Consider the following 25,245-nt stretch of genomic DNA (forward strand, 5'->3'; position numbering starts at 1 on the left):
GTGGATGACGGGCGTTTATTAAGCACTCACTGCATGCCAGGCACTGTGCCAAGCACTGGGACCACAAATAACAGCCCAGAGCAGGGTAGTGCTTGTTCTCCAGGAGCTCGCCCTCTAAAGGGGGGTGACAGCGTGAGGAAGAGCCAGGGGCAGAGCTGTCAGGGACCAGAAGGATGGCTAGCGCGGGCTCCTCCCCAGTGGGAAGGGCTGGTGAGAAGGCTTTGAGGGTGGGTCAGCCAGCATTCGTTAAGCCCTTACTGTATGCCAGCTTCTGTGCTAAGGCCTGGGGATATGATTAGAAACAAAAAGACAGTCCCCGTCCGCAAGCAGTTCCCCTAATAGGGGAGGAACTGTGAAGGGGTGCAGGGCGTAGGGACCTGCCCAGGGTTGTGGTGGAGAAGTCTGGAGGGTCAGGAGCCCAGCCAGGAGAGGAACAAAAGGGCATGCGTGGCTGGCCTGGACTCATCTTCGAAATGGAGCTTCCAAGAGGACTTCCCCAGTTGGAGGAGAGGGCTGCAGAGGTGGGCCATTGTCCAGGGTGAGAAGGCCTGTTTTCTTCAGGGTCAGGAAACTCGAAGCCTTCTCCTCAAGGTTTTCTGGGAAAAATCTGCACCCCCTTGTTCTGTTCTCTCACTGACCCTGTGCTTGGCACATAGTAAGTGCTTAATAAATGCTCGTTGACTTGAGAGAGGCAGCAGCAGCTGGGGGCCATTGAGCTCCTAATTCTGTATATATCCTTGTCCTATCAAATCTAAGACCCTCAAGAGGAGGATTATTTCATTCCTGGTATTTGTGTCCTCGGGGGCCAAATACTTGCTGACTGACTGACAGGTTTAATGTGCTTCCATCTTTTTTTTTTTATGTGGGAATGAGTCAGGAGGAGAGACCATGTGACTTTTCCCACCTGGATTAGTTAGGGTGTGGGATGAGCCTTCCTGGAATGTGTTGGGTGTATGTAGATTTAGAGAGTAATCCGGTGAGGACTTGCTGCACGTGCGTCATTGAGAGTTCTTCACTGGGATGCGACCTGCTTCCCAGGGTCCTCTGGGCCAGAGTTGGGGTCGGGGCAACTTGTCAGCCTGCCTTCTCAACAGATTTTTTAGAATAGATGAGTGCAGGTTCTTCTACTACAGGGTTAGGATAGACATGTGAAAATGAATTTTGGGTGGTTTGGAAAGATCTTACATCTCTGAGTTCTGTTTTTATTGGTGGGGCTTTTTTTTTTTAAATTTTTAGGTGCATCCTCTGGAACTGCTGAACTTCTTCCTCCTCCAAGCAGCGCCTTGAACTGGACCGTGGGCCTCCCCACCCGATAATGGCCATGACAGTGACCAGGTCTTTGAATTTAATGGCACCCAAGCCGTGAAGATTCCAGAGGGCGTCGTGACAGTAAATGTGAAAGAGCCATTTATGATCTCCGTGTGGATGAGGCATGGGCCTGGGGGCAGGGAGAAGGAAACCATTCTTTGTAATTCAGATAAGACAGGTGAGTGCATGCTGAGATCAGCAGCGGTACTCTTTCCATCACCTTAAACATATTTGTAGCTTACCAGAGAAATGATCCCATTGACGTCCACTAGATTTGATGTCTGGAGTGTGTGTTTGCCCTCGTTTTGTGGTATTCAAATAAAATAGTATAAACTAGACTGTAGACTGACCAGCCAGGGCCACTGAACCCTGGACTGCAGATGGAAAGCAAACCACCAGGAGGGTCAGAGAGCCTAATTCTGAACAGGCTTTTGCAGCGTACCTGTGTCAGCAAGCACAACTCTGAATGTTACTGTTTCCTTTGCAGCTGTTGGAATGAAAGCCCCCAAAGTCAAGGTCAAAACCATTCCAGACATCTTGTGGCTTAGCTATTCAGAGCTGCTGCTTCTTAGAAAGAAACAAAGTTTGGGGTTTTAGTACAGTCTTTCCATTTAGGATGCATCTTATTCTGTTGTAACAGTGCTTGATATGATTTATAGCACAATGATTTGACTCTTATTGGAGAAACTGCTCCCTAGAACTATCTCCAGTGGATTTAATGCTAGTTGTCTTTGTAGTATTAAAGACATTTATGTAGCATGGAGATTTGCTTCTGGAAGAAAAAGTCTAATCTCTGTGGTAGAGCTATGCTAGTGTCCTGGGAGTAACACACTAACAACAACAATAACAGCTACAAACATTTATATACTGTAACATGTGACAATAATGATAGTTAACTTTATTTAACATTTGCATTACATATGTAATATATGTAATATATTTATCTATTATATGCCTGCTGCGTACCAGGCACTGTGTAAGTGCTTTACAATCATTATTCTCAACAACAGCCTTGCCTTGGAGGTAGGTGTGATTATTATCCTAATTTACAGATGAGGAAACTGAGGCAAACAAAAGTGAAGTGACTGGCTCAGGGTGACATGGTAAGTAGTGGAGGCTGGATTTGTACTCGGGTCTTCCTGACTGCCAAGCCTGGCACTGTGTCCACTGCGCCACCCAGCTGCCCCCTCAGTAGTGTTAGTTTTTATAAATGTTGCAACCCTTTTGCATCTTGTGCAGGGAAACCCTGTTATCTGTTTCGCTAATTGCTGCCCTATTATAACATGAGAATTTTCACATTTGCCATCCAGAGTAACGAATTTGTTCATCGTGCTAAGAATGGGATTTTGCATAATGAAATGAGCTGTGAGGCTTTTTGATGCATTTTGAGTCAAAAGAAATAGAGACCCTTCGATTTTACCATTAATAATACCAAGTTTGAACAGAATTAACTAAAGCAAGAGGGTCAGCAGTAGCTTGGACGCTGCTTCTGATCAAAAAGAAGGGACACAGGTTACCTACTACTTAGCAAAGTAGTAATACATCTTGTGAAATGAATTTTTAAAGAATATTCATCGTATGTGGCATGTCATAAGGCTAGTTCATTTCTCCTTTACTAAAAAATAGTGATACTGAAATTCAGGAAGTGATTGGAAAAGGACACATAGCCCTGCTCAGCACCTACTATTATTCCTTTGGGAAGCAGGTAGCTGGAGAAAGGCAGATTGTTTGCTTAGAACTTCATTCCTCATGACCCAAAATGACCCAGAACCAATTAGATGGGCTGGGAGAATTTCTATGGAATACGCTTTTTAAAATGGTTGCTTTTGCATTTTCTTTGAGTGCTGATGTCACCAAACATGTAAGTAGGTGTTGGTAGTTGTACTATGTTAATTTTATGTTGATACCTTCTATATTTTAGTTTTATTTGGCTTCTTCCTCCTCTCAGAACTGAAAATAGCTTTTTTGTCTTCCATTTAAAAAAAAATTTACACTTATCCTGGAGGGAGTTAATGATACAGGGTTATTATTCCTTTCTTGTCACTTGTCCACCCTCGTGACACTTTGTGGTTATTCTTAAGAGATATTGCTCATGTTTCTTGTCGGTTTCCCTTTGTGTACACTAGTCTCTAGTAAAGATCTGCTGTATTTACTGTTAAACATTCTCTCATTCAAAGGGGTCAGACGTGTGACTTGTAGGCCACCCCATGCAATTGGGAAGTATTTTACAAAATAAACAAAAACACGATAGTATGTAGGTAATATCAACACACAGCTGCCCCAAAGGTTGTTGAGATGTCCATCTCTGTTTGAATTTGACACCCCTGCAGCACTAGTGCGTGGCTGAGTTCATTCCGGTGGGAGAAAGAGCGTTTTAAAAATCAGCTTTGAGAAGTATCTTATTTTTGGGTTTGAATATTAAATGTATTGCATATTACTTAAAACTTTTTACAGATATGAACCGGCACCATTATTCCCTCTACGTACACAATTGCCGACTGGTTTTTCTCTTCCGTCAAGACCCTTTGGAGGAGAAGAGTTACAAACCTGCTGAATTTCACTGGAAATTGAACCAGGTGATTCTCTGTGCTTTGGTTTTTGTTCACTGATTCACATGATTGCAGTTAGCCTATATTCCATTCTTGTTCTGCTTTTAGAGATTTGACTTAGCTTTCTTCCTCCTCATTTTCTGTCTTAATTATCATGTCTTAACGGTGTAGCTCTGGAGTTGCTTCCTACAGAAGGACTTTTGATATCACAAGTTGTTGGTGTTAACCCCCCTCCACCTCTTAAAAAAAACTTGTGTTTACTTATATATTTCATATGTTATCTGTGTGCATGATGTTTCTCCCCGGGGGACAGTAATCTGCTTCTGGGCAGCAGCCGTTTCATTTTTGTCATCATACCCCTAGTACCTAGCACAGTGCTGGACACGTGGGACACACAAATCCAGCAAATGCTTGTTGGGTTAATATAGGTCTGTTATGGTAAACGTACCAGTCCGCTCAATCACCCCCTTGTTGCTGGACATCCAAGTGGCTGTAACATTTCCAGGATATATTCTGAACAATGAAGTTATTGAGTCAACAGGAATAAGTATTTTTATAACTCTTACTGTAAACCATCAGACTGCCTCCCCAAGAGAGTCTACAGGTTGATAATATCTCCATCAGCTCTGGATAAATGTGCTTAACTTTTCTGTACGATCCCTCCAGGATTGAGTTCTGTTGTTTCTAATTATTTTTTTTACCGAGTTAATGGGTATAAAGTGGTACCTCAGACTTGTTTTACTTTGTGTCTCTTTGATTATTATTGAGGTTGGGTGTTTTTAAAAGTTATTATTTATAGTTTGTGCTGCTTCTTTTGGAAAGTGTTTGTAGCTTTTGCCCATTTATCCATTGTGCATTGGGAGTTCACTGTGCCTGCCTTCCTTTCTTCCTTCCTTCCTTCCTTCCTTCCTTCCTTCCTCTTCCTCCTTATATATTTTAGATCACAAGTTTTTATCTGTAAAATATGCTTTAAATATTTTCTAAATCTGTTTTTTAGTTTTAGACTTTAAAAGTGTTATGATAGCTTTATGTATTGAATAATTTAAATGTAAAGAGTTACTAAACAAGTTTAGTTGTATTGATACCTAATATTAAATTCCTAATAAGCATTCAGTATAAAAAATGTGGCCGACAAAACTGAGAAGAGGGAGGAATTGTACCAGGTGAGTGGCTGGAGAGGTAACTGGTTCTTCCCTGGGATTCTAGATGCTGTTCCTCTGTGTTTCTTGTTTTGCATTGAACCTGTGCTCATGGTGTTGGGGTCTGTAGGGTCACAGCAGGTACCAAGATAGCAGATTAAGGCCTACTCAATCCCTTGGCTCTCAAAATCATTTTTTCTGCCATTATTTATAGCACCTGTGTTTGGTATAAATGGCATTAGCATGAGAAATTAGTGTCATTTAAATTAATAAGCCCTCTTGCTACTAGGTGGTCTGTTTACTTTGCTGTTAGAGCTGATTCAAGACAGGAATGTAGGCTGCTCATCTGACTTCCTTACAAACATAAATCAGTCAGTTTGGCTGAACCATATTTTAAATTTAGATTAAATTTAGATTTAAATAAGATTTCAGTATAATAGGTATTTCTTGAACATGGCAGTGTGTGGCATGGAGGTGGGGATACAAGGGTGAATGAGATGTGGTTCCTCCTTTAAATAATTTATGATCTGAGAGAGAGTAGTTGTGAGGTAATAGAGATTTGCTTTTGAAAGGAAATAGTGAGGAACTGCTATTTTTCTTCAAAGGGAAAATGTTCTTTATTATTTTAAGATTTTTTTTTTGAAGTCAGGAGATTTCTCTCTTAAAGATACTCAAAAACGACTTCTTCGCTTGCTCTGTGACAGAGGTGGGAAACCTCTGGCCCTTGGCTTGTTTGCCCCATGACCACCAGCTTTGACCCAGGGGGGAAATTCCAAGAAATAATATTCACATAGATGCCTATAGCTGCTGTGGAGCACAGCATGACTCTCAGTCTTCAGTAGCTGTCCCTCAGAACTCCAAAGAGGAGGCGGCTGCTGCTTCTGCTTGTTTCCCTCCTTCTGAATGCATCTTCATCTTGTGTGTGCCTTCATGGCGTCCTTCCCTGTCTCTTAGTAGTGGGTTGGGGTCTGTCTCTGTCGAGCGTTCTGAGGTTTTCTACCATCACTCTATATTTTTACCAACCTAAAAATGAATTCAATAAATTCAACATTTATTTGTCCTTTAAACCTAAACCTTTTTGTCTCAATGCTTCACTATGCCTTATGCCTAGCTGGAGTTTACTATTTAGTGAACCTAATTTATTTGTTAAAAGATTTGTATATATAAGCTCTATTTGTTGAACAAATAAATAAAATCAGACTTTGTCATGATGTAAGGCATAAGGCCCTTAAGCCATGAGGACATGAGTAACAGAGAGTGGCATACTTTTCTAGTCTTTCACTTTTTTCAAATATGAAAAATATGGCCGTAAGAAGCTCACGTTCCATCGTGGGAGGTATGTACACGTAGGAGCGTCTGCAGAATAAATGCAATGTGATTTTGAGGCAGAACCCTGGCATCTGGGGTGGGGGAGTCCAGAAGAGCCTCCTGAATGTATTGGCTAAGCTTTGAAGGAGACCAGGAATTCTGAGGGGCAGAGCCGAGTTGAGAATCCATCCCAGTCTTGGAAGAGTCTGTGCAGATGGCAGAGGTGGTGTTGTGTGTGACAAGCAGAGCCAGTCAGCTGGACCTGAGAGTGTGTGAAGGGGAGTAATGTATTTATTATAATCCTGCAAAGGTAGTTGGAACCAGGTTGTGAAGGCCTGTAAATGTCAAAAAAGAGGAGTTTCTATTTGAACCCAGGAGTGATAAAGAGCCATTTGGGGTTATTGAGCAGGAGAGTGACCCACAGGCTAGACTTGTACTTTAGGAAAATCATTCTGGCAGCTATGAGAGAAAATGAGGCAGGGAGCCCAGAGAGTGCCTCGGGCTGTTGGATTGGTCCAGCCAAGGAGTGAGAGAGGTTTCACTAAGTTAGTGGCTCTGTGAATAGTCTTGGGGGTGAGAAGATGCAGTTGCCATCAGTTCATCAGGACTTGGCAGATGATTAGATAGCCAGAGTGAGGGGGGAAACGAGGCATTGAGGGTGACTCCAAGGTGCCGATCTGTAACTGGAATGTTGGGAGGCACTGGGCAGAAATAAGGAGGTTCAGAAGAAGGGGAGGTCTTAGCCGAAAAGGGGAGTTCTGTTTTGGACATGTTGGCATTGCCTGTGGGGCATCCAGTTTGGAATTTCCATTGGATAGTTGGTGGTGTTGGGCTGGGGCTCAGAAGGGAGACCTGTCCAGTGTTGGCTTTTGTCAAACTTTTTATGACTAATTTCCCTTGAAAAGCGCTGACCTGTTAGTTTTTGCACCTTCCCCTTTGTCTCCCATGTTTACCTTAATCTTCTAGATTTATATCCTTAGATAGATGTGTTAGACCACCACCACATTCTGTATTCTTTCCTTTGCCTCTCTTAGGTGTGTGATAAGGAATGGCACCATTACGTTCTCAATGTGGAGTTCCCCAGTGTGACTCTGTATGTCGATGGTGTTTCCTATGATCCCTTTCCAGTGACTGAAGATTATCCTCTTCACCCTTCCAAGATAGAAACTCAGTTGGTGGTTGGAGCGTGTTGGCAAGGTAAGGTAGAGGACCCCATCATCTTGTGAATTGAATGAAAGAAGACATTTTACTACGATGGTGGAAGGTGGGCCATGGTGGAAGGTGGTGGGCAGCTTTCTCTGTCATGATTTCCCATGTCTTGAGACCCCTTTTCAGTGTAACGATCTTTACTGTGGCTCTGTGCTGATGGGGCACAGTAGTGCCTTACTTTTCATGTTTGGTGTGGTTTCTCTTATAAAATGATAGTCCTCTTTGTGCATCTGGGTCCTAAGAGGAAAAATTGCAAAAAGCGGTTTATAAGCACTGAATAAAGAAGTGGGCGCAAGAATTTGCTCATCTCATGCAAGCAGTCAAGCTTTTTCAGGGGACAGGTGATTGCTGGGCCCCTTCTTCACAAGTATTATTCTGTTAGGAGAGGATCCCTCCCTAGCTGATGTCCCAGGTCTGTGCACTGGATAACATTGTGCATAATGGTTCATTTGTAGGACTGCAGCAGGGGAAAGGTGTTCTCTTCTAAAGTAAATGCTAAGCACTCAGCTGCTCGTATAAGAAGCAACTTCTTTACTTTATAAGCACAATAAAACTTGGGTGGGATTTAATAGACACTTCAGAAAAGGGAGTGCAGACTGAGAGGCCTGAAATTCCGATCTCCAGAAATTTAATGGATTTGGAAATTAGAATTGTGAATTTTAGGAAAAAAGAAATTTGAATAATGTCAGCTGGGGCAGCTAGGTGGCGCAGTGGATTGAGCACTGAGCCTGGACGGAGGAAGTCTCATCTTCCCAAGTCCAAATCTGGCCTCAGATACTTACTAGCTATGTGACCCTGGGCAAGTCACTTCATCTTATCTGCTTCAGTTTCCTCATCTTTAAAATGAACTGGAGAAGGAAATGGCAAACCACCCAGTATCTTCGCCAAGAAAATCCCAAATGAGGTCACAAACAGTCGGACATGACTGAAATGACTGAACAACGACAGATAATATCGACTGTAGGTTTGAATGCAGCCTTTCCCTTTAAGAACCCTTTGTCCTGCGTTAGAAACTCATGAAAGACCCTAAGCCACAGAGCAGATTTTGTCCAAATTTGGATTTGACTAATCTTCCTTATGAGTGTCACAAGTTGGGAAGAGCAAGAAATACATGGCTGTTAATTATAAGCAAGTCAGGCATTTATAGCTTATTCACAGTACTTCTTTTCAGGTGATTCACACTTTGCATTTTGGTGAGGCAATTTAGCAAAATTTTTGAAAAAAATAGAACATGAAAAGGAATGCTGATGTGTAGATGCTAGCATTATTTATAGTTTAAAGAAAAAAAATCACTTTCTATTCAAGTCTCCTTTCCTCCTTCAAAAACATTCTTTAGATCTCTTCTCTAAGAGTCTGTAGGTGTTAAATCTTATTATCAGGAAGGGTTCTGAGTAACAAAGCTTCCCCCCGCCCCGACAGCCCATGTAGTGTAAGATTTCTTTGTTGATCTGATTATAATGAACTTACCAGGAGTAAGAACCCAGAACAGGAAGTGCTTTGGGGTACCTCTCCAGGGAATGGCCATTCTGCAGTCAAACATTAATTAGTCCCAAACCCTGCTTCCCCTTCTACCCTCTTCTCTCCGTCCAGCCATCCTTCCAGAACACAGGGATGCTGCCAGGTCTGTTTCTTCAGCAGCCCTAGTGCTGAGCAGGCCCTGTGGAGGGGCTCAGCCTTGCCTTCAGAGCTCCTGCCGTTGAGGAGTAAGAACAGGGGCAGTCGTTGCCTGTTTCCAAAAATACAATTTCAAGAATTCACTTAAAAATCTTGCCACAAGGAGACAGAGTCTAGTGCAGAGGTGTGTTTAAAAGCTTGTATTATGTTTTACCAGAACTCAGAGGCGCGTTAGCATTTCAGGTGAGGCAGAACCCCCCACCCCCATCCCAGTGCCCTCCAGTCTGGGCTGTATAAGAGCCCTTTATAACAGGCAGCAGGTGCTTAATAGAGACCCAGGCTCTGCTCTCGGAGGGGAAGTGGGGGGCAGCATGTATACAAGTACGTAAGAAATATGTGTGAAGTAAAAATCAAGGCCCTTGGGGGTCAGAGACTAATGGGGTGGGGGTGGAGATCAGCCACAGGAGGAGGCTTGGAGGTGAGCTGGGAAGAAAGCAGAGAATTATCCATCCCATGATGGAATTTTTCAGCCTTGATTTGCTTTCCAAGAGACCTCGTGGGGGTAGGGGTTACCTCTGTCCCAGCCAGCACTTCATTAAATCTGAATGTGAGCTAGAACCAGACTTAGGCAGGAGCACATCTCATCTCAGTAACTCAAGCCTCAAGGTCAGAAGTACCAAAGACAGTCTATAAATAACTCAGGCTTCAAGCAAGTATTCCATTTCTACAGCAAAAAAAATCAGTTGAAACACTATAGATAATAAGATTTCAAATTATGGAACTAGATCTTAGTGAGAAAATGAGGCTGTAAAGAATCTGTTTATATTGGCTTTAAGAAAAGCTCACCTCCCTTCCGTGACCCCTCACCAAACCAGCACATTGGCGTTGTTGAAGAAGGAGGAGAAGGAGAAGGAATGAGGTACAGCTAGTGAACCATACTCCTGGCCCCTCCGTTTGCCCTCAGCTGTGGTCAGTCCTGAGGGATTCCCCACCACAGTCTGAACAGCTTCAATCCCTGCAGACCAGTGATGGAGTAGAATGACTTTGTGCTTGCATCCTCACGTCCACACCCCGGGACCTGCGGAGCCCTGGTCCCCACCATTGGCATAGCCATATGTACTGCATAGTCACGATGGCGGAAGGCTGGCAGAGCACTTTACAAATGTCTCATCTTTCTTCCCCACAACCTAGGTGGTTGCTATCCCTGGTGTATAGATGAGGAAACTGAGGCCAACACAGGTGAAGTGGTTTTCCCCAGAGTCACACAGTTTAGTTGGTGTCTGAGATGGTATTTTATTTCAGTCTTCCAGAGCACCAGTTCAGCACCCTGGTCATTGTGCCATTGAGCTGTCCAGTTTTTGCTTTTTGAGAACTTGCCCCGGATGTTAGCTGAAAAAAGAAGAGCTTGGGTCTCTCTGGTCTTCTAGAGGCAGTGGATGTACTCTGCCGGGTGTAGGTTGCTTGGCCCCGGCTCCTCCCTTCGAGCACTTGCTCACCGGCCTGCGAAGGTCACCTCTGGGTCCTCTGTAGTACAGCCACAGGGTCTTCCTGCATGGAGGGTGGGCATAGCCCTGGCTCCTGGTGCTTGTGTGGAGGTAAATGGAGTCATGGAGTCACCATGCTATTGCATGTTTAAAGGATAAGGGGCCGGGTGGTGGGGAGGCTTCCTCCGTTGGCAGACGGATTGTCTATAACGGCAAGTGTGTTAATCAGCTTTGCTGAACTACTTTTTTTCCTCTTTTTATTCCTTTTTCTAAGGGATGGCTTGCTGGGTGGGAAGAGGGATGTGTCCAAAAAGGAAGATAATGTTAAAAGTTATCAGTAAAAAATGTTAAAGAGCTCTCTGTAATATGGGGTGTGCTGTTTTTCTCATGAAATGTGTCGATATTGAGCTTCAGTGAACGTTCCTCCTTGGTGATCCAGACTGAAGGGGGGCCCAGAGTTTGGCACATGCGCCCTTCTTTGTCCTCTTTGGAGTTTGACAAAGGGGCCGCAGTGAGTAGAGGTGGTCCACTGGAAGCACTGTAGGGCTCAGTGTCAGTGTCATGGTGGGAGGTGTGGCCACTGATGTGGGAAGACCCTGCCCTTTCACAGCAGCATCACGTTGGGCAGGTCATTGCCTGCCCAGCCCCGTTTCCTGGAGTGGGCCTTGCTGAAGGAGATCATGAGTATCAACCACTTTATAAATTCTCGGGCAGTTCTTCCTCATGTTGTTGTTCCAGGGCTTTGGCCCCCATCCCATTCTGAACGTGTCTGGTGGTAGAGGGTTAGGTCCTGTGGGCCGAGGGGGATGGCATTTCTGTGGGGCTGGGAGTCTGCTGCCAGGGCCCAATTGGAAGATCCTAACCTGTTGGTCCTTCTCCGCTGTCTTTGTCTTGCTTTTCTACAGAGTATTCAGGAAATGAAAATGACAATGAGACTGAGACGGAGGCAGTGACTGTGACCTCTGCAGGTTGCTGGAGTTTCTTTCCTACTGTTTTCTATCTTATTTCCCTTTCAAAGACAAGACAACCACCTCATTCCACATTTGCATGAAATGTCAGAGTTGCATTTTGGCCACAGATACCACATGAGCTGCTTCTGGGCTGGTCTCTGCATCATGCTCACAGCTTCTCTGGACTCTCATTTTTGCCCTTTCACAGGTGCCCAGACTTCATTCGGATCCCAGCGATGTGAGAGAAGAGGTTCATTAATACACAGCACTAATGGTGGCATCTCCCATCGAGCTTTATTTGTGTCCCATTGCATGTGGCCTTCTGAAATCCCCAAGGGCAGGTTTGGGGATCACCTCCTCCTCCTGCAGGGCCCAGCCTTGAAATAAAGCAAAGCCTACCCCTCCTGGTTGGATTGAGCTCTGCTTTTGGTTTCCAGGTTTTTCAGGCATGATTCATTTCTCAGTGTGGTGGTTATCCTTAGGACTGAGTGGTGAGCATAGAGCTTTCTTGGATGCTCAGGATAACTGGCTTACTGTAGCCTAATCTGGAAATGAAGGATGCTTCTGAAAACCTCTTTCTGGCTCCTGACCAATTTAGGGACAAGGCCTCTTTTACCTTGGTTAGGACTTCAGGGATCTGATATCCTCTTTCATTCTGTGATCCTTTGTGTCTGGTCTCTGTATGTCCGTCAGTTCTTTGCTGGCACGAGTTGTGTGAGTTAGCTCGGCTAAAAGGCATTTGGATCAGCTGCACTGAAATGCAGTTAGAGGGTTTTTAGGAGCATTCTAACTTTTCTCATCGTGGTTTGCTGAGGATATCCTAAAATTAGTTTGTGTTCTCAGATCCTGTAGTCATTGGAGTGGTTTGGGCAAAGGCAAAAAAGGAGATTCACAAATAATTGTTAACAGAGTTAGGTGCTTTAGTACCTAACGAGAAAGTTCATTTCCATCTCAAGATGAATCCATTGCATCTTAAATCATTGCTCAGAAAGCCAAGGCTGAATCTTTCTTGGGGAGAGGTGAGGATGCTGCCTGGTCCTCTGAGAAAGCAGCTTAGGAGCCAGAAGGCTGCTTGCTTGTCCTCATCTTACCATTCAGGGTCCTCCTCCCCCTTCTTTCTTCCTCCTTCTCTAGGTCATATGCATGGTCATGAGTTGTTTAATTTCTCCATTGTGTTTTTGTGTAACCGCAAAGCTAACAGAAATGGTTGTGAACTAACCCGCATGTCATGCGTAATCTGTCCTCCATTGGTAACACTTCAGTTCAAAACAAAGCGAAGGAAGTAGGGATATGTTAACTTCTCCTTTCTTCCTTTCTTAAAGGCGGGGAGCTACACATGGCTCAGTTTTTCCGAGGTAATCTGGCCGGCTTAATGATTCGCTCTGGGAAACTGGAAAATAAGAAGGTGATTGATTGTCTATACACCTGCAAAGAAGGACTCGATTTGCAAGGGGCTGATAGCAAAGGCTTGAAGGTAAAGTTGGTTTGAGGGGCAGTGGTGTTCCCCTATATTGCCATTAATAATGAGACCATGGCGGGAGAGAGGAGGTGATGTTATTATTTTAACAGTCTTTTCCATTGAAGTGGTAGAGCAGGTAAGAGCTTTCTTCATAGTTCTGTTTTACCTTCTAACTCTGTCATCTACCAAGGTTGGGAAATATTTTTAAAAGATTCATTTTAACTTCTGCAGATAATTGGCTCACTTGCCGCTGGTGAACACCTCTGGATTTCTGGTGTCTCCACTCGTTTGCCCTTTTCCCCCTTACGCATTGTCTGCTCTCTGCTCCTCCAGCCTGTCTTGCCATCTAGAACTCTTTTCCCTTTATTTCTTCTCTTGGAATGACTAGATTCAAGCAAACCCTAGCCGGTCGGTGCTGACTTTGGAAGGAGATGACTTGGAGCGGTTTGATAAGGCCATGCAGCACGTTTCCTATTTGAACTCTCGACAGTTCCCCACACCAGGAATCCGAAGGCTTCAGATCACCAGCACTGTCAAGTATGTCTTTAACTTTCACAAGAACATGGTGGTGGGGTGGCGAGGACAGGGATAGCCTGGCACAGGTTAACAGTGAGAAGAATGTCAGGGCTTATTACAGGGGTTTTTATGAAATTACACCTATGTTTTTAGTTTGAGCAATCCTACTATTCCTCTTGCAGTAAAAGATAATGTGTCATATTCACATGCACAGAAAAGCAAATTCAAGGAAACCATCTCCATCCCTAAAATGTCATCATTAAAAGTCAGTAGTAAAAGATTGTGGAGCTATGATATAATTTGGCCCCTGAAAGAAGATAGGTCACATTCTCCTTGGAATAGCGATCTCAGACATTTTACAAATTTGACTTTGGACTGACCCTGCCCTCTGTCTTGTTGCAGATGCTTCAATGAAGAGGCCTGTATGTCGATCCCTCTTGTGGATGGCTATGTGATGGTCTTACAGCCAGAGGAGCCCAAAATCAGCTTGAGTGGTATTAACCACTTTGCTCGGGCGGCTTCAGAATTTGAAAGTGCTGAGGGAGTCTCCCTGTTTCCAGAGCTTCGAATCATCAGTACCATCACCCGGGAAGTAGAACAGGACACAGATGGAGATGAGGATCCCACAGGTAACAGATTTACCGCCTCTAACCTTCTCCAGCAGGAAATAGGCATGAGAAATTCTTAATTGTTTTCACAACTCACCTTACTGAATTGTGAATTTAGTTCTTTCACTCACATCTGTTTCTGGCTCATCTCTCAGGGATTCTGGAGATTATAATATTGCTAATATTTCAGTTAGTCAGTAAATGCCAAGCATCTGCAGTACGCCAGGCTCTGTGCTTAAGCGTTGGGGATACAGAAAGAGACAAAAGACAGTCGTTGCCCTCAAGGAGCTTACAGTCTAATAGGGGAAACAACATGCTAATAGATATGTACAAACAAGCTACATATAGGATAAATAGGAAATACTTAACAGAGCGAAGGCATCTGTTTGGGGTTTGCAGAAGGCTTCTTGTAGAAGATAGGATTTTGCTCTGTCTGACAAAAGATAGTGGGGACTTGAATGGAGGCAAGGAAGCCTGAGGCTGAGATGAGGCGAGGGAGTGTTCCAGGCATGGGGAACGGCCAGAGAGAATGCCCAGAACTGAGAGATGGAGGGTCTTGTTTTGTGGAACAGCCAGGAGACCAGTGTCACTGGATTGAAGAGGAGTAAGGTATGAAAAGACTGGAGGGGCCTAGATTATGAAGGGCTTTGAATGCGAAGTAGGACATTTTGTATTTGTTCCTGGAGGTAATAGGGAGCCATGAGAGTTTATTGACTAGGGGAGTGACATGATTGGACCTGTATTTTAGGAAAATCACTTTGGTGCCCAAATGGAGGATGGACTGTAGTGGGGAGAGATTTGAGGCAGGCAGACCTACTAGCAGCTATTGCAGTGATCCAGGGGTGAAGCGATGAGGATCTACACCAGAGTGGGGGCAGTGTAAAGGGAGAGAAGGAGTACCTTTGAGGGATGGTTCAGAGGTGAAATCGATAGGTCTTGGAGACAGAGAGGGTGAGGAGTATGGGATGACTCCTGGGTTGTGAGCCTGAGGGCCTGGGAGGGTGGTAGTTGAATTTGAGATGTCTGTTTAAGATAAATTTAGGATCTCAAACTGGACATCCAGTTTAAGATGCGAGATTGGAGGTCAGCGCAGAAGTTAGGGCAGGACAGGTCAGTTTGAGGTAATTAAATCCACGGGAGCTGAGGAGGTCACCAAGTGAAGTAGTGTAGGGGGAGAAGAGAAGAGGGCCCAGGACAGAGCCCTGAGGGATCCCCTACAGTTAGAGGGGATAACCCAGAGGAGGAGTCAGCAGCCAGACAAGTAGGAAGAGAACCAAGAGAGAGGGGTGTCCCAAAAACCTCAAGAGAAGAGGGGGATCAACAGTGTCAAAGGCTGCAAAGAGGTCAAGGAGAATGAGGATTGAGAGAAGGCCATTGGAGACACATGGTCTGGCAATCTTAGCCTGATGAGCTCTGGTGAAATGTCTGGTTTTAGGGCATTTTCTGGGAAGGTGAGCTTCTCTGAGGTCAGACACCAGAGAAAACAAAAATGAAATTGATTTTTGTCAGCAAGGCTGGAGGAAGATGAAGTTAGTAGAAGGGTATTCTCTAAACTCATGAATTTTAAATGTTTTACTTCAAGTTCTTTTTCACTGTATTTGTGGCTTCATCCAATTACTTCTTTATCTTTGAAAGTAGTGAGGAAAAGCCTTTAAGGTCCCCCGTAACCTGCCATGAGAGCTAAAGGGGAGTTTGGAAAACCCTGGGTCTGGGCTGGAGGGGCGGGGAAGTTGGCCTGGTGTGCCTTGGGCTCCCTTTCCTTCCAAGCAAAGAGAGGTTACTTTGAGTGAAGTGGCCTCTTTATTTTGAATGTTTCTCCTAAAAGCCTTTGTTAATCAATGAGCATTTCAAGGATCTCCTCCAAGCTTCCCAGTCTTGCCATGGTTGGCTGTTAGTGGTTTCTGGGACCCACTGGTACATGTTCTCTTTTTTAGTTCAAGAGTCCTTGGTGTCTGAAGAAATCATGCACAATCTGGACACATGTGAGATCACAGTGCTGGGCGAGGAGCTGAGGCCAGATGAAGAGAGTGTGGAGGTGGATATGGCCCGCCTGCAGCAGAAGGGCATTGAGATGAGCAGCTCCAGCCTGGGCATCATCATTACAGGTAAAAGCAAAGCTGAGGTGGCTGGCGAGCTGGTCAGGGAAGGCCACGCTGACTTCCTCCTCTCCTCTGCCTTCACCCTGCTCGGTTTCTCTGACCTGACCCCATTCTGCTTCTGGGAGCTTGAGAAAGTCAAGAGAAGTCTATACAGAAAAATTCCTCTCTGGAATTTCTAATAGAAAGAAAGAATGTGCACGGGTATGTGCAGAAGTCAGGACCACCTTAACCATGCTCTGTGCTTATGACTGTTGTCCTCCATCTGGAAGCCCTCCTATAGGGCTCCCTCATGTTACGTAATCTTCCCAGCAGACCTGGCTGTGACAAGGGACTTTTCTACCCCCAGGTGTGGACACCATGGCCAGCTATGAGGAGGTGCTGCATCTGGTGCGTTACCGCAACTGGCATGCCTCCACATCTGTGCTGGACAGGAAGTTCAAGCTGGTGTGTTCTGAACTGAATGGGCGCTATGTCAGCAACGAATTTGAAGTGGAGGTTTGTGTCGGTGATGGTTGAATCTGAAAAGGGCCCAGACCTTTGGGGCTGGTAGTGTCAGCAGACAGTCCTGTGGGCCTTCCTCTGTCCTGATGCCGATCACTGCACTTAGCTCAGAAGTCCTTGGGGTGCTGAAGAAATAATGTCTAAATCTTCACTTGCCATCCAGAGGGGAGTCTCACGGCTTCCTTTATAGGCTGTGGAAGGGCACACCTATTGGGTCAAGTCAAGCATTTCCTCCTTTCTGTGGGTGATCTCAGCCCATAGATTGGGAGAGGAGGGAAGGCGGGCGTAAAAGGCAGCTCACAGAGGGCCTGGGGCCTTGGGACTGGATCCGGGTGGTTTCTGGTGATCTGGCATGCGAGAGGATGAGTGTATGAATATTGTCATGAGAAGAAGTACACAGAGGGAAAGCCATGTGTAGATCAGTCATCTGATTGGTCTGAGGTCCGGGGCTAACTAACCCTCTTGCCCTTTGGGGAACCCTGTAGAAGCCGACGATACCTGAACAGGGACTGATTGGGCAGCGTGAACAGCAGGCTGTTGGTCCTCTTTTGGGATCTGAGCCGACCTAGCCACTTTTCTTACCAGATGGCCTAGGCCCCTTAGGAGTGGATGACCAGCTGGCTTTGTACAGGTGGCTATTCTGTAGGCCAGAATTTTACTGAACTGAGAGATAACAGAGTTGGGGCAGTGTTCCCGGGAAGGAGAAAACGAGGCTCTGTGGACCCCTGGGCTCCGTTTCCTTGTGCCTGAGAAGCCCAGGCTATAGCAAAGCCTCTTTCTCTCTTGTAGGTGAGCGTCATACACACGGCCAACCCGGTGGAACATGCTAACCACATTGCAGCCCAGCCTCAGTTTGTCCACCCGGTGCATCACTCGTTTGTCGATCTGTCTGGCCACAATCTAGCCAACCCCCACCCATTTTCAGGTAAGGGTATTTAGGCATTTCTGCTGCCCTTTCACCCCCTTCATGGGGTCTTTGGGGCCAGAGTAAGTAGCTGCTTTTGCACTAGAGAGAAGGTATTTCTCTATCCCAAGTTGTTTTAAATTTGAAATGATCCTATTTTTCTTTTTTGTTTCCTAGTTGTCCCCAGTACAGCAACTGTTGTGATTGTGGTATGTGTCAGCTTCCTGGTTTTCATGATCATCCTGGGAGTGTTCCGGATCCGGGCCGCACACCAGCGAACTATGCGTGATCAGGACACGGGGAAGGAGAATGAGATGGATTGGGATGACTCTGCCTTGACCATTACAGTGAACCCCATGGAGGTAGGCTAGGAGACACCAGGCAGCCTCAAGGTGGAGGGACCAGCCTACCTTGGTGCTGAGGGCTTGGGATACAAGCTCCAAGCACACACTGCTGCTTATGTTTCTCTGTCAACGTCAGTTGTGAGAATGATTTATGAAACACATGTACATTTCTAAAATTTCCATGGGAAATGTCGCCTCCTGGACTGGTCCTATAGTATCAGTTGATTTCACGGGGGGGGGGGGTGGATCAACCCACACAGATATGACTCAGGTTGACTAGCAGAATGCCCTGTTTGTTTGCAAAGAGGCATGTCTGTTTCTCGTATGGGTGTGAGTTTTTTTCCTTCCCATCTCTCTTCTGCTTTGCATGTAGATTGGGCCCATTTTGTAATTTGGGGAAGAAAATGGCGCTTTTCCTCCTTGCTGGCTAGTCAGCTAAGAATTAGGTGATGTCACTTGAGGCCTGGGTCTGCAGGGAAGGTACACGTTTTGGCTTTGGCAGGGGAATTCACTTCCATTTTGTCCTAGTAAAACTGGCAGCCGGGTGGTCCTTGGGAGTGGACAGACACGAAAGGCTGATTTACTAAGTTTCTCCTTGTCAGACCTATGAGGACCAGCACAGCAGTGAAGAGGAAGAAGAGGAGGAGGAAGAGGAGGAGAGTGAGGATGGTGAGGAAGAAGATGATATCACTAGTGCAGAGTCTGAAAGCAGTGAGGAAGAAGAAGGGGAACCAGAGGAAGATCAGCAGAACGTGAACAGACAGCAGCAGTTAGAATGGGACGACTCTACCCTCAGCTACTGAGACCAGGCACTCCTCCGTCCTCTCTGTGTCTGCTTTGAAAGACTCCGCTGTTGTCCCCTCCCCTGGTGTACAAAATCATTTTGGCCAGTTGGCCCAGTGGCTCCCTTGCTGCCCCCTGCCACCCCCATGCTTGCTCTTGAGCGTGTAGTCCCCTCCTTCCCACTGACTGGATTGGGTTGGCGGGTTTTTTCAGCACTACATGAGGCCCTACCTGGCCCTTTCTCCTTCGTCGTCCCAGCTCAGCTTTCCTGATGTGCACCCAGGTGTCCAGGCTCCGCTCTCCTCCTGTTCCTTCAGACAAGCTGCAGTGCTCTGACTTGTTGACAAAGGGTAAAACATTGCTCATTCCCACCCAGTGAACATTTTTCCTTTTTTAAAAAAAAGTTTTATTTTTTTCCAAATTAGTGCATGTGTTAAAGTGGCAAGAAGGAGAGTTAATGTGTAGATGATTAACTTTTGATATTTTGTAAATAAATTAAAATTCTGTTGATGTCCTTTTTTGTGATAGTGTAAACAAACAGAGACTGGTGTTTAAGGCCAGGGACAGGGGGCTGGGGAAGAAGGAAGAGTAGATATGGTGTCCTCTTGTCTTTTCCATGGGGAACAAAGGAAAGTCTGTGGCTAACCAACTAACTGTTTAGACTTTCCCCAAATCTCTGGAGGTCAGCTGCCCTGCCTTAGGACAGTTCCAGGCTTGGTCCCTAAGGCATTTCCAAGGGTAAGTTGTCAGAAAGCACTGCCCTGGAGGCCGTAGACCAACCATGTGGGTGCTATGCCCAGGTTTTGTTGGAGGGACCCACCCCCTCCTGACTGGAGGCTGCTCTGCTTCTTGGGTGGGATACGCTTACCTGCCTGATTGATTGATAGAGGGGAGGGCAAGGTTTGGAGACCCTTCGTTGGCCAGAAACAGCAGAGCCCTCTGTATTTTCTTTGGGAGTTAGATATTTTTTTCTAATTTGGGTGATGGGATGGGTGGGACATAGCTGGGATCATCTCCTTATTTTACACAGCCCTGCTAATGACCTGTAGTTCCTTGTACAGTAACCTGGACTCTTACATGAGGCCTTTTTGTTTCTATTTCATAAATGTCTTTTTCCCCCGCTGGTGAAGTGAAATTATAGAACAAATTATACAAACCAGTTGTGCATCGAATTGAACATGTGGCTCACGAGGGCAGGTGGCCAGCTGAGGTCACCACTGATCAGAGCACAAACCCTTGAACAAACAGCTGACCAGGCCCATCTTGTGCCCACTCCCCAAGGCTGGTGGGACAAGCTTGGCTGTGGGGACTCCAGGCCTGTCTTCCCCCCCCCCCCATGCGTTCCCTCCAAGCGTCTGCTCTCCAGGGCCTGGAGGGAAGAGGAGAGGAACGTCTTGTGTTTGTTCCTGGGGCTTTGGTGCCGACCTGTTAGCAAAGAGCCTGAAACCCGTACAAACACACACTTTTTTTTTTAAAAGAAATTTAAATGTAAAATTTTAGATTTCTAAAATGGGGGGAGGGCAGGGGGAATGATTTTGACTACTTTTCTGTGATAGCATACTTGCTAGTTGGAAGTAAACTGGGGAACTTATGTCTAACAGTTGTCCTGTATTACTGTTGATGTGTAGATTTTTTCCTTCCATATACTGTCACTGTAGCTGCTGTACTTAGACTCTAAGTGATAAAGAGTAAACATCATACTGACAGGTGACCTTCCTGGATACTGTCTGTAACCGTGGTCTGGTCTCTTCTTTCAGATGTGTATATTGGTGATAGGTCAGTTCGGAAAGATTATAAGCTACAATAAATTTCTGATTCTAAGCCTGGTGTGAGATTCTTTCTGAAGGAAATCAGTGCAACCCACTGAGAAGCTCCCCGTGTGTCTTGAGCAGAGACTCTAATGACGTAAAAAGGCTTTATTTTTTTTTTAAAAATCTGCTTCTACCTCTCATTCCAAGGTTTCACAGACCACTTGTCTTAACCCACAGTCACACACAACACATCCTTCTACGTACAGAAATATGAAATGATTTAAAAAAATAGAAAATATTTCTTCAAACTAGGCACATACAGTCTGTACACTGAAACCAAGAATTGCTATGTATGTGCAAAGTTGTGCTGCCTCAAGCCAGGAAGCACACAAACCCGTTTAAATAAATAAAGTTCTAGTCTTGGCTTTTCCTATTTTAAAACAGGTGAGCTGGATGGGTTTTGTTCTGTTGTGTTTTTTTTTTAATTTCATTATTTACTTTGAAACGAAAGTGCAGTCAATTTGGACTCCAAACAGGACAGGGGCAGTGTGGGTGGGAGCTGATTTCTGATTGATGCAGACCCGCCCAGCGGCGGCAAACCTAACTGTGCACACAAGAGGCCCTTTCACCTGGGCCTGATGTACACACGACCTGAACCGAGAAAGGGGGCAGCACCTTGTTCTTTATTTAACAGTGCACCTGGTCTAGGGAGAGGAGAGTCATTCCTGCCTCTGACTCCCTTAACACCTCAACCTCCGTCATCTGGACCTTCGTTACAAGGCAGGAAGAGGCCAGGGAGGCTTGGTGAAGGCAACTCCCAGGCCTCAGGTAGGAGTGACATGTAAACCATCCTATCAGGGGCCCTGGCCACCCTCAATCACCCACTCACCACATACAATCTGGAAGCTTGTTGCTGAAGGCATATCAGAAAATGAAGTTTTCAGAAGTCCCAGACCTGGAACTGGTCTAGCGAAGGACATGGTGACAGTAGCCTATAAGCTTTTCATACAGTTTCAAGGTTAAAAAGAAACAAAAAAACAAAAACACCAAAAAAACCAGATGCTGCTCTCTGGAGCAGGCAGCCAGTGACTACATTATAACACACTTGTCCCATTCTCACCTCTCAGTTAACAGTGCAAGCTAAGACAAGCCCAATTGGTGGTGATTTGTTTTTTAAACATGGTTGAATGATGATAAGCATTTAAAGACCACACATCCCAACTGAAAGTGGACGTGCCAGTGAATACAATTCATAGCTTCCTCTTAGCCTGGGCTTGCCCAGGGAGCTAGATTGGCTGTTCCCTCTTAGGTACAGACAAATCACTTTGCTCTGATGAACGACTAGATGGAACCTTCCTTCTCACATCTGAAAAGAGCTAAATTAGAAGATACACAGTGAACATCCCTGAATCCCGAATAAAATGCAGTGGGCCGCAGCAGGGCCCAGGCTTCCTCAGGGAGCCGGCCCACGTACTAGCAGCTAGTGGAGAATGCGCAGATGCAGCAAGGATTTGCCAGGGCAGCCTCCTCCGGGCCCAGATGGGGCCTCAGCAGAGAGGAGATGCGAGGTGGTGAGTGGGGCACGGCATCCTGGCTGCTTGGCAGATGCAGTGATGCCCGCTGGACAGCAGAAGCCAGCGAAGATGGTCTCAGAGGAAACGTGTTCTCATCTCAAGATGAGGCAGTACTCACTCTGAGACCCACCGGTGGGGGCCTTTTTTGGCTCAGAGCATGACGGGGTCCTCCACAACGGAGCCCAAATGCCATCCCCTTTCTTCTTTTATCCAAAGCTCGAACTATTGCAAACTGCAAGTCTCCCTTTCCTTGCCCCACAGAAGAACGCATTTCAGTTTGCTGCTTTTTCCTTCTTTCCTTAAAGTTTCAAGTCATCAATAAATTAAATGCAGGAATTTCTTTCCATGTAAACCAAAGGCAATTGTGGAGTAGGTCCTTGCCCTGCGAGACGCAGCACAGGCTGTTTGGCTCCCAAAGAAACAGCTGATGGTCCCTTAGCAGCAGTGGGCGCTGCAGGCGAGTGGTCAGAGGGCCCCCGGCGCTGCTCGAGGCCGGGGCTGGGGCCACTGCTACTGCCGGTTGTCTTTGGACACGTTGTGGGCCAGCCAGTTCACTTTGGTTTTCCAGCTTTCTCGAAGGGCTTCATTAAACTTCACTCGGAAGTGCTTCAGGGCCTCTTCATCTGTTTTCCCCAAGGCCAGTGAGTCCTGAGGGAAGAGAGAGCTATTGTAACAGCGAAACCAAACCCAGGGCCCTTGGTGCTTTGAGATCACCCTGTGGCTTCTCTGCTGTGTGCATCAGGACATGCTTGGAGAATGAAGGGCTTCCCTGCATTCAACTTCAAGACAGACCAGATGTGTAGTCTTTGCCCACAGACACCTCCTTCGTGCCAGTCTCCAGAATGAAATGGGGAGCTGCCTCGGGCTGCAGGCCATCAGCATTCCAGTACAGTGATCCCTGCACTGTTTCCCAAATGACGGGGCAAACATCTGGAAGCCCTCTCCCCCCAGCAGGCAGAACTGCTGCCACCGGCCTCTTTCAGCTGTGGTGGGTGAGAAAAGCGATCATCTGAATGAGGTGAGGGCCGCATTTTAGATCAAGGCGCTGGTACGAAGGTAGGCAGTCTACCACAGACCCATGGCACATCACGGGCAGTTGTCTGTGCTTTCCTGTTTCATGCCCCTGTTGGTCAGCCCTAAGGAGGACCCTGGAAAACTAGTGACTGAATCGATTGAAGGGACCTAGAGCACAGCCAGTGGCTGCCCTCCCAGCCAGCCCCACAGGCTCACCTTGAGATACTGGATGTCTTTGGAGCAGCTGAGTTCAGGCAGTCCCGCTGCCCGCATCAGAGCAAAGAGGTGAAGGAAAAGGAGGCCGTGGCGACGCAGGATGGTGTACGCCCTTTCACAGTAACTGCGGAACCTGGGGAGAGGTGGCAGCGGCGGCGGTTGTACCCCACCTCCCCGCCGCCCCGAGGCACAGCCCACCCTCAGCCTGTGACCGGCTCCAGCTGCAACAGCTGTCTGGGGACTCGGAGACTTGGCCTGCTTCTGCAGCCAGCCCCTGAAACTCAAACCTCCCCCCCCCCAGCCCATGGTGTCAGTGCCGGGGGGGGGGGCGGGGGCGGTGAGCCGCACAGACCCCGGGGGGTTCCGGCCCACCTTTACCATTCCAGGAGAGGGATTTAGGCTTCCATCTGTGGCCTAAGGAGACTCAGGACAGAGAAGGAATCTAAGTCACCCAGGGAGTGGGAGTGGGTAGGAAAAGTGCCCAAATGCTCATCTCCAGCCCCCTTCCCTGCCTGCATCCCCTCCCTTTGGCTCATGGCCCAGGGAGGGCAGCACCTGCAGAGGTCCGCGCTCCCTCACCTCTCAAACTTCTCATTGTTGTTGGTTTTTCCCTGTTGGATCACGTGGACAAAATCATAGGTGAGGATGAATGGGACTCGTTCACGGTTGATTCCAAATTTGGTCTTGAAATTGCCCAAGAAATGGCCAAAATCGATATGGAAGAGCTTTGGGAAGGAAAAGGCAAAGGGGATGGTGTTCACAGCCTCCCTGACCCCGAGCGGAACACCGGGAATTCCCTCTTCCCGCTGCCAGGAGTGGCCGGTACAAAGGGACAGACGCTCGGGCGCCGTCGCGGCCCCTACCTGCCCGCTCTCTCGGATCATGATGTTGTCGCTGTGCCGATCTCCGATGCCCAACACGTAGGTCGCCACACAGTAGCCCGCACAAGAGAGCGTGAACTCCTCGATGGCTCGCTCCAAGGCCTCCCTGGAGAGCAGAGGTCACACACCCATCATCGCCGCTTGGGCTGGCCAGCTCCAGACCCAGAGTGCTGCCTTCTGTCCCTTCAGGAGCCACGTTCCCCACCCGGTGGCCTAGGGGTTATTCTCTGGGCCCTCTTTTCTGGCCTCCCCCCAAATCCTGTCTCCTCTTCGGGCTGCACCCAGAAGTAACCAAGGGCCAGCTGGAAAAGAGGGAGCCTGGCCATGGGAGGAGGGGTTCCCAGGGCTGAGCCAGCCTCACCTACCCAGGGTTCTTGGACTTCAGCCAGTTCAGCAGGGCGTCTTTATTGAAGGCTGCTGTGGCGGCCATGTTGCTTTTGTTGAGCTGGATGTTGGCGATGGTGTCCGAGTGTGACACCACCTCGATGAGCCCCGTCCGGTCCCCCGTGGAGAGGCAGCCGTAGGGAGTCATCCTGTGTCGGGCAGGGCACACGTACCTCTGAGGCCATGAGCCTTGAGGCCAGCAGCCTTCACCCACCGAGGCCCCAACTGTAGGACCCAGGCCCATGGTCTCAAGCCCAGAGGGTTTTCCCTCTTCCTTCCCTTCCCCCTGACCAGAATGCCAAGGAAGATGCAAGTTCGTCCCAGAGCACCCAAGGAGAGGGGAGCAGCCCTCATCCCAGGATGTGCGATAGACAGCGCTGACACCAGAGATTCAGGGCTGTGTGAACACAGGGAACCCAAGGTGCCAAGGCAGTCAAGAGTTCACAGACCGCGGTGGGTGAGGTTAGCCTTTCCTCCCTCCCCAGGGGCCTTCTTCTTCTGCCCCGCCCCCCCCCCCAGGGCCAGAGGACAAGGGCAGGGTCTCACCTCAGGTCCAGCCCCTCCTGCTTCCACAGGACGTCCATCAGCTGGATCATCTGAAGAGTCAGCATGTCCTGGCGGAGATCTGCCCCGGGGAAAGAAACACCTAG

The 25,245-nt window shown here is 47.1% G+C and overlaps 2 protein-coding genes across 7 annotated transcripts in view; one reads left to right on the forward strand and one right to left on the reverse strand.

Moving 5' to 3' along the window:
* Positions 1 to 20,596, forward strand: part of CLSTN1 (calsyntenin 1) — a 98,094-nt gene extending 77,498 nt beyond the window's left edge. Inside the window, 13 exon segments of the mRNA XM_020974384.2 lie at positions 1,237 to 1,310; positions 1,312 to 1,486; positions 3,763 to 3,884; positions 7,339 to 7,501; positions 11,517 to 11,579; positions 12,884 to 13,035; positions 13,409 to 13,557; positions 13,939 to 14,165; positions 16,079 to 16,249; positions 16,590 to 16,738; positions 17,534 to 17,669; positions 17,826 to 18,010; positions 18,595 to 20,596. Coding sequence (XP_020830043.1) covers positions 1,237 to 1,310; positions 1,312 to 1,486; positions 3,763 to 3,884; positions 7,339 to 7,501; positions 11,517 to 11,579; positions 12,884 to 13,035; positions 13,409 to 13,557; positions 13,939 to 14,165; positions 16,079 to 16,249; positions 16,590 to 16,738; positions 17,534 to 17,669; positions 17,826 to 18,010; positions 18,595 to 18,795 — 1,967 coding nt within the window. The 3' untranslated portion in view covers positions 18,796 to 20,596.
* Positions 20,597 to 20,676: 80 nt separating this feature from the next.
* Positions 20,677 to 25,245, reverse strand: part of PIK3CD (phosphatidylinositol-4,5-bisphosphate 3-kinase catalytic subunit delta) — a 73,838-nt gene continuing 69,269 nt past the window's right edge. For 5 of the 6 annotated variants that reach the window (XM_078145685.1, XM_078145684.1, XM_020974354.2 and 2 more), the window contains 6 exons: positions 25,142 to 25,220; positions 24,577 to 24,744; positions 24,194 to 24,317; positions 23,910 to 24,055; positions 23,331 to 23,463; positions 20,677 to 22,748 (listed from right to left, as the gene is read on the reverse strand). In XM_078145685.1, the coding sequence (XP_078001811.1) occupies positions 22,611 to 22,748; positions 23,331 to 23,463; positions 23,910 to 24,055; positions 24,194 to 24,317; positions 24,577 to 24,744; positions 25,142 to 25,220 (788 nt within the window). In that variant the 3' untranslated portion in view covers positions 20,677 to 22,610. Of the gene's footprint in view, positions 22,749 to 23,330; positions 23,464 to 23,909; positions 24,056 to 24,193; positions 24,318 to 24,572; positions 24,745 to 25,141; positions 25,221 to 25,245 lie in introns of those variants that run through there. The other variant, XM_078145688.1, reaches the window with a different exon arrangement.

The sequence above is a fragment of the Phascolarctos cinereus genome, unplaced genomic scaffold (genome assembly GCF_003287225.1).
Source record: "Phascolarctos cinereus isolate Bilbo 61053 unplaced genomic scaffold, phaCin_HiC Scaffold_726;HRSCAF=1367, whole genome shotgun sequence".
NCBI classification, from domain to species: Eukaryota; Metazoa; Chordata; class Mammalia; order Diprotodontia; family Phascolarctidae; genus Phascolarctos; species Phascolarctos cinereus.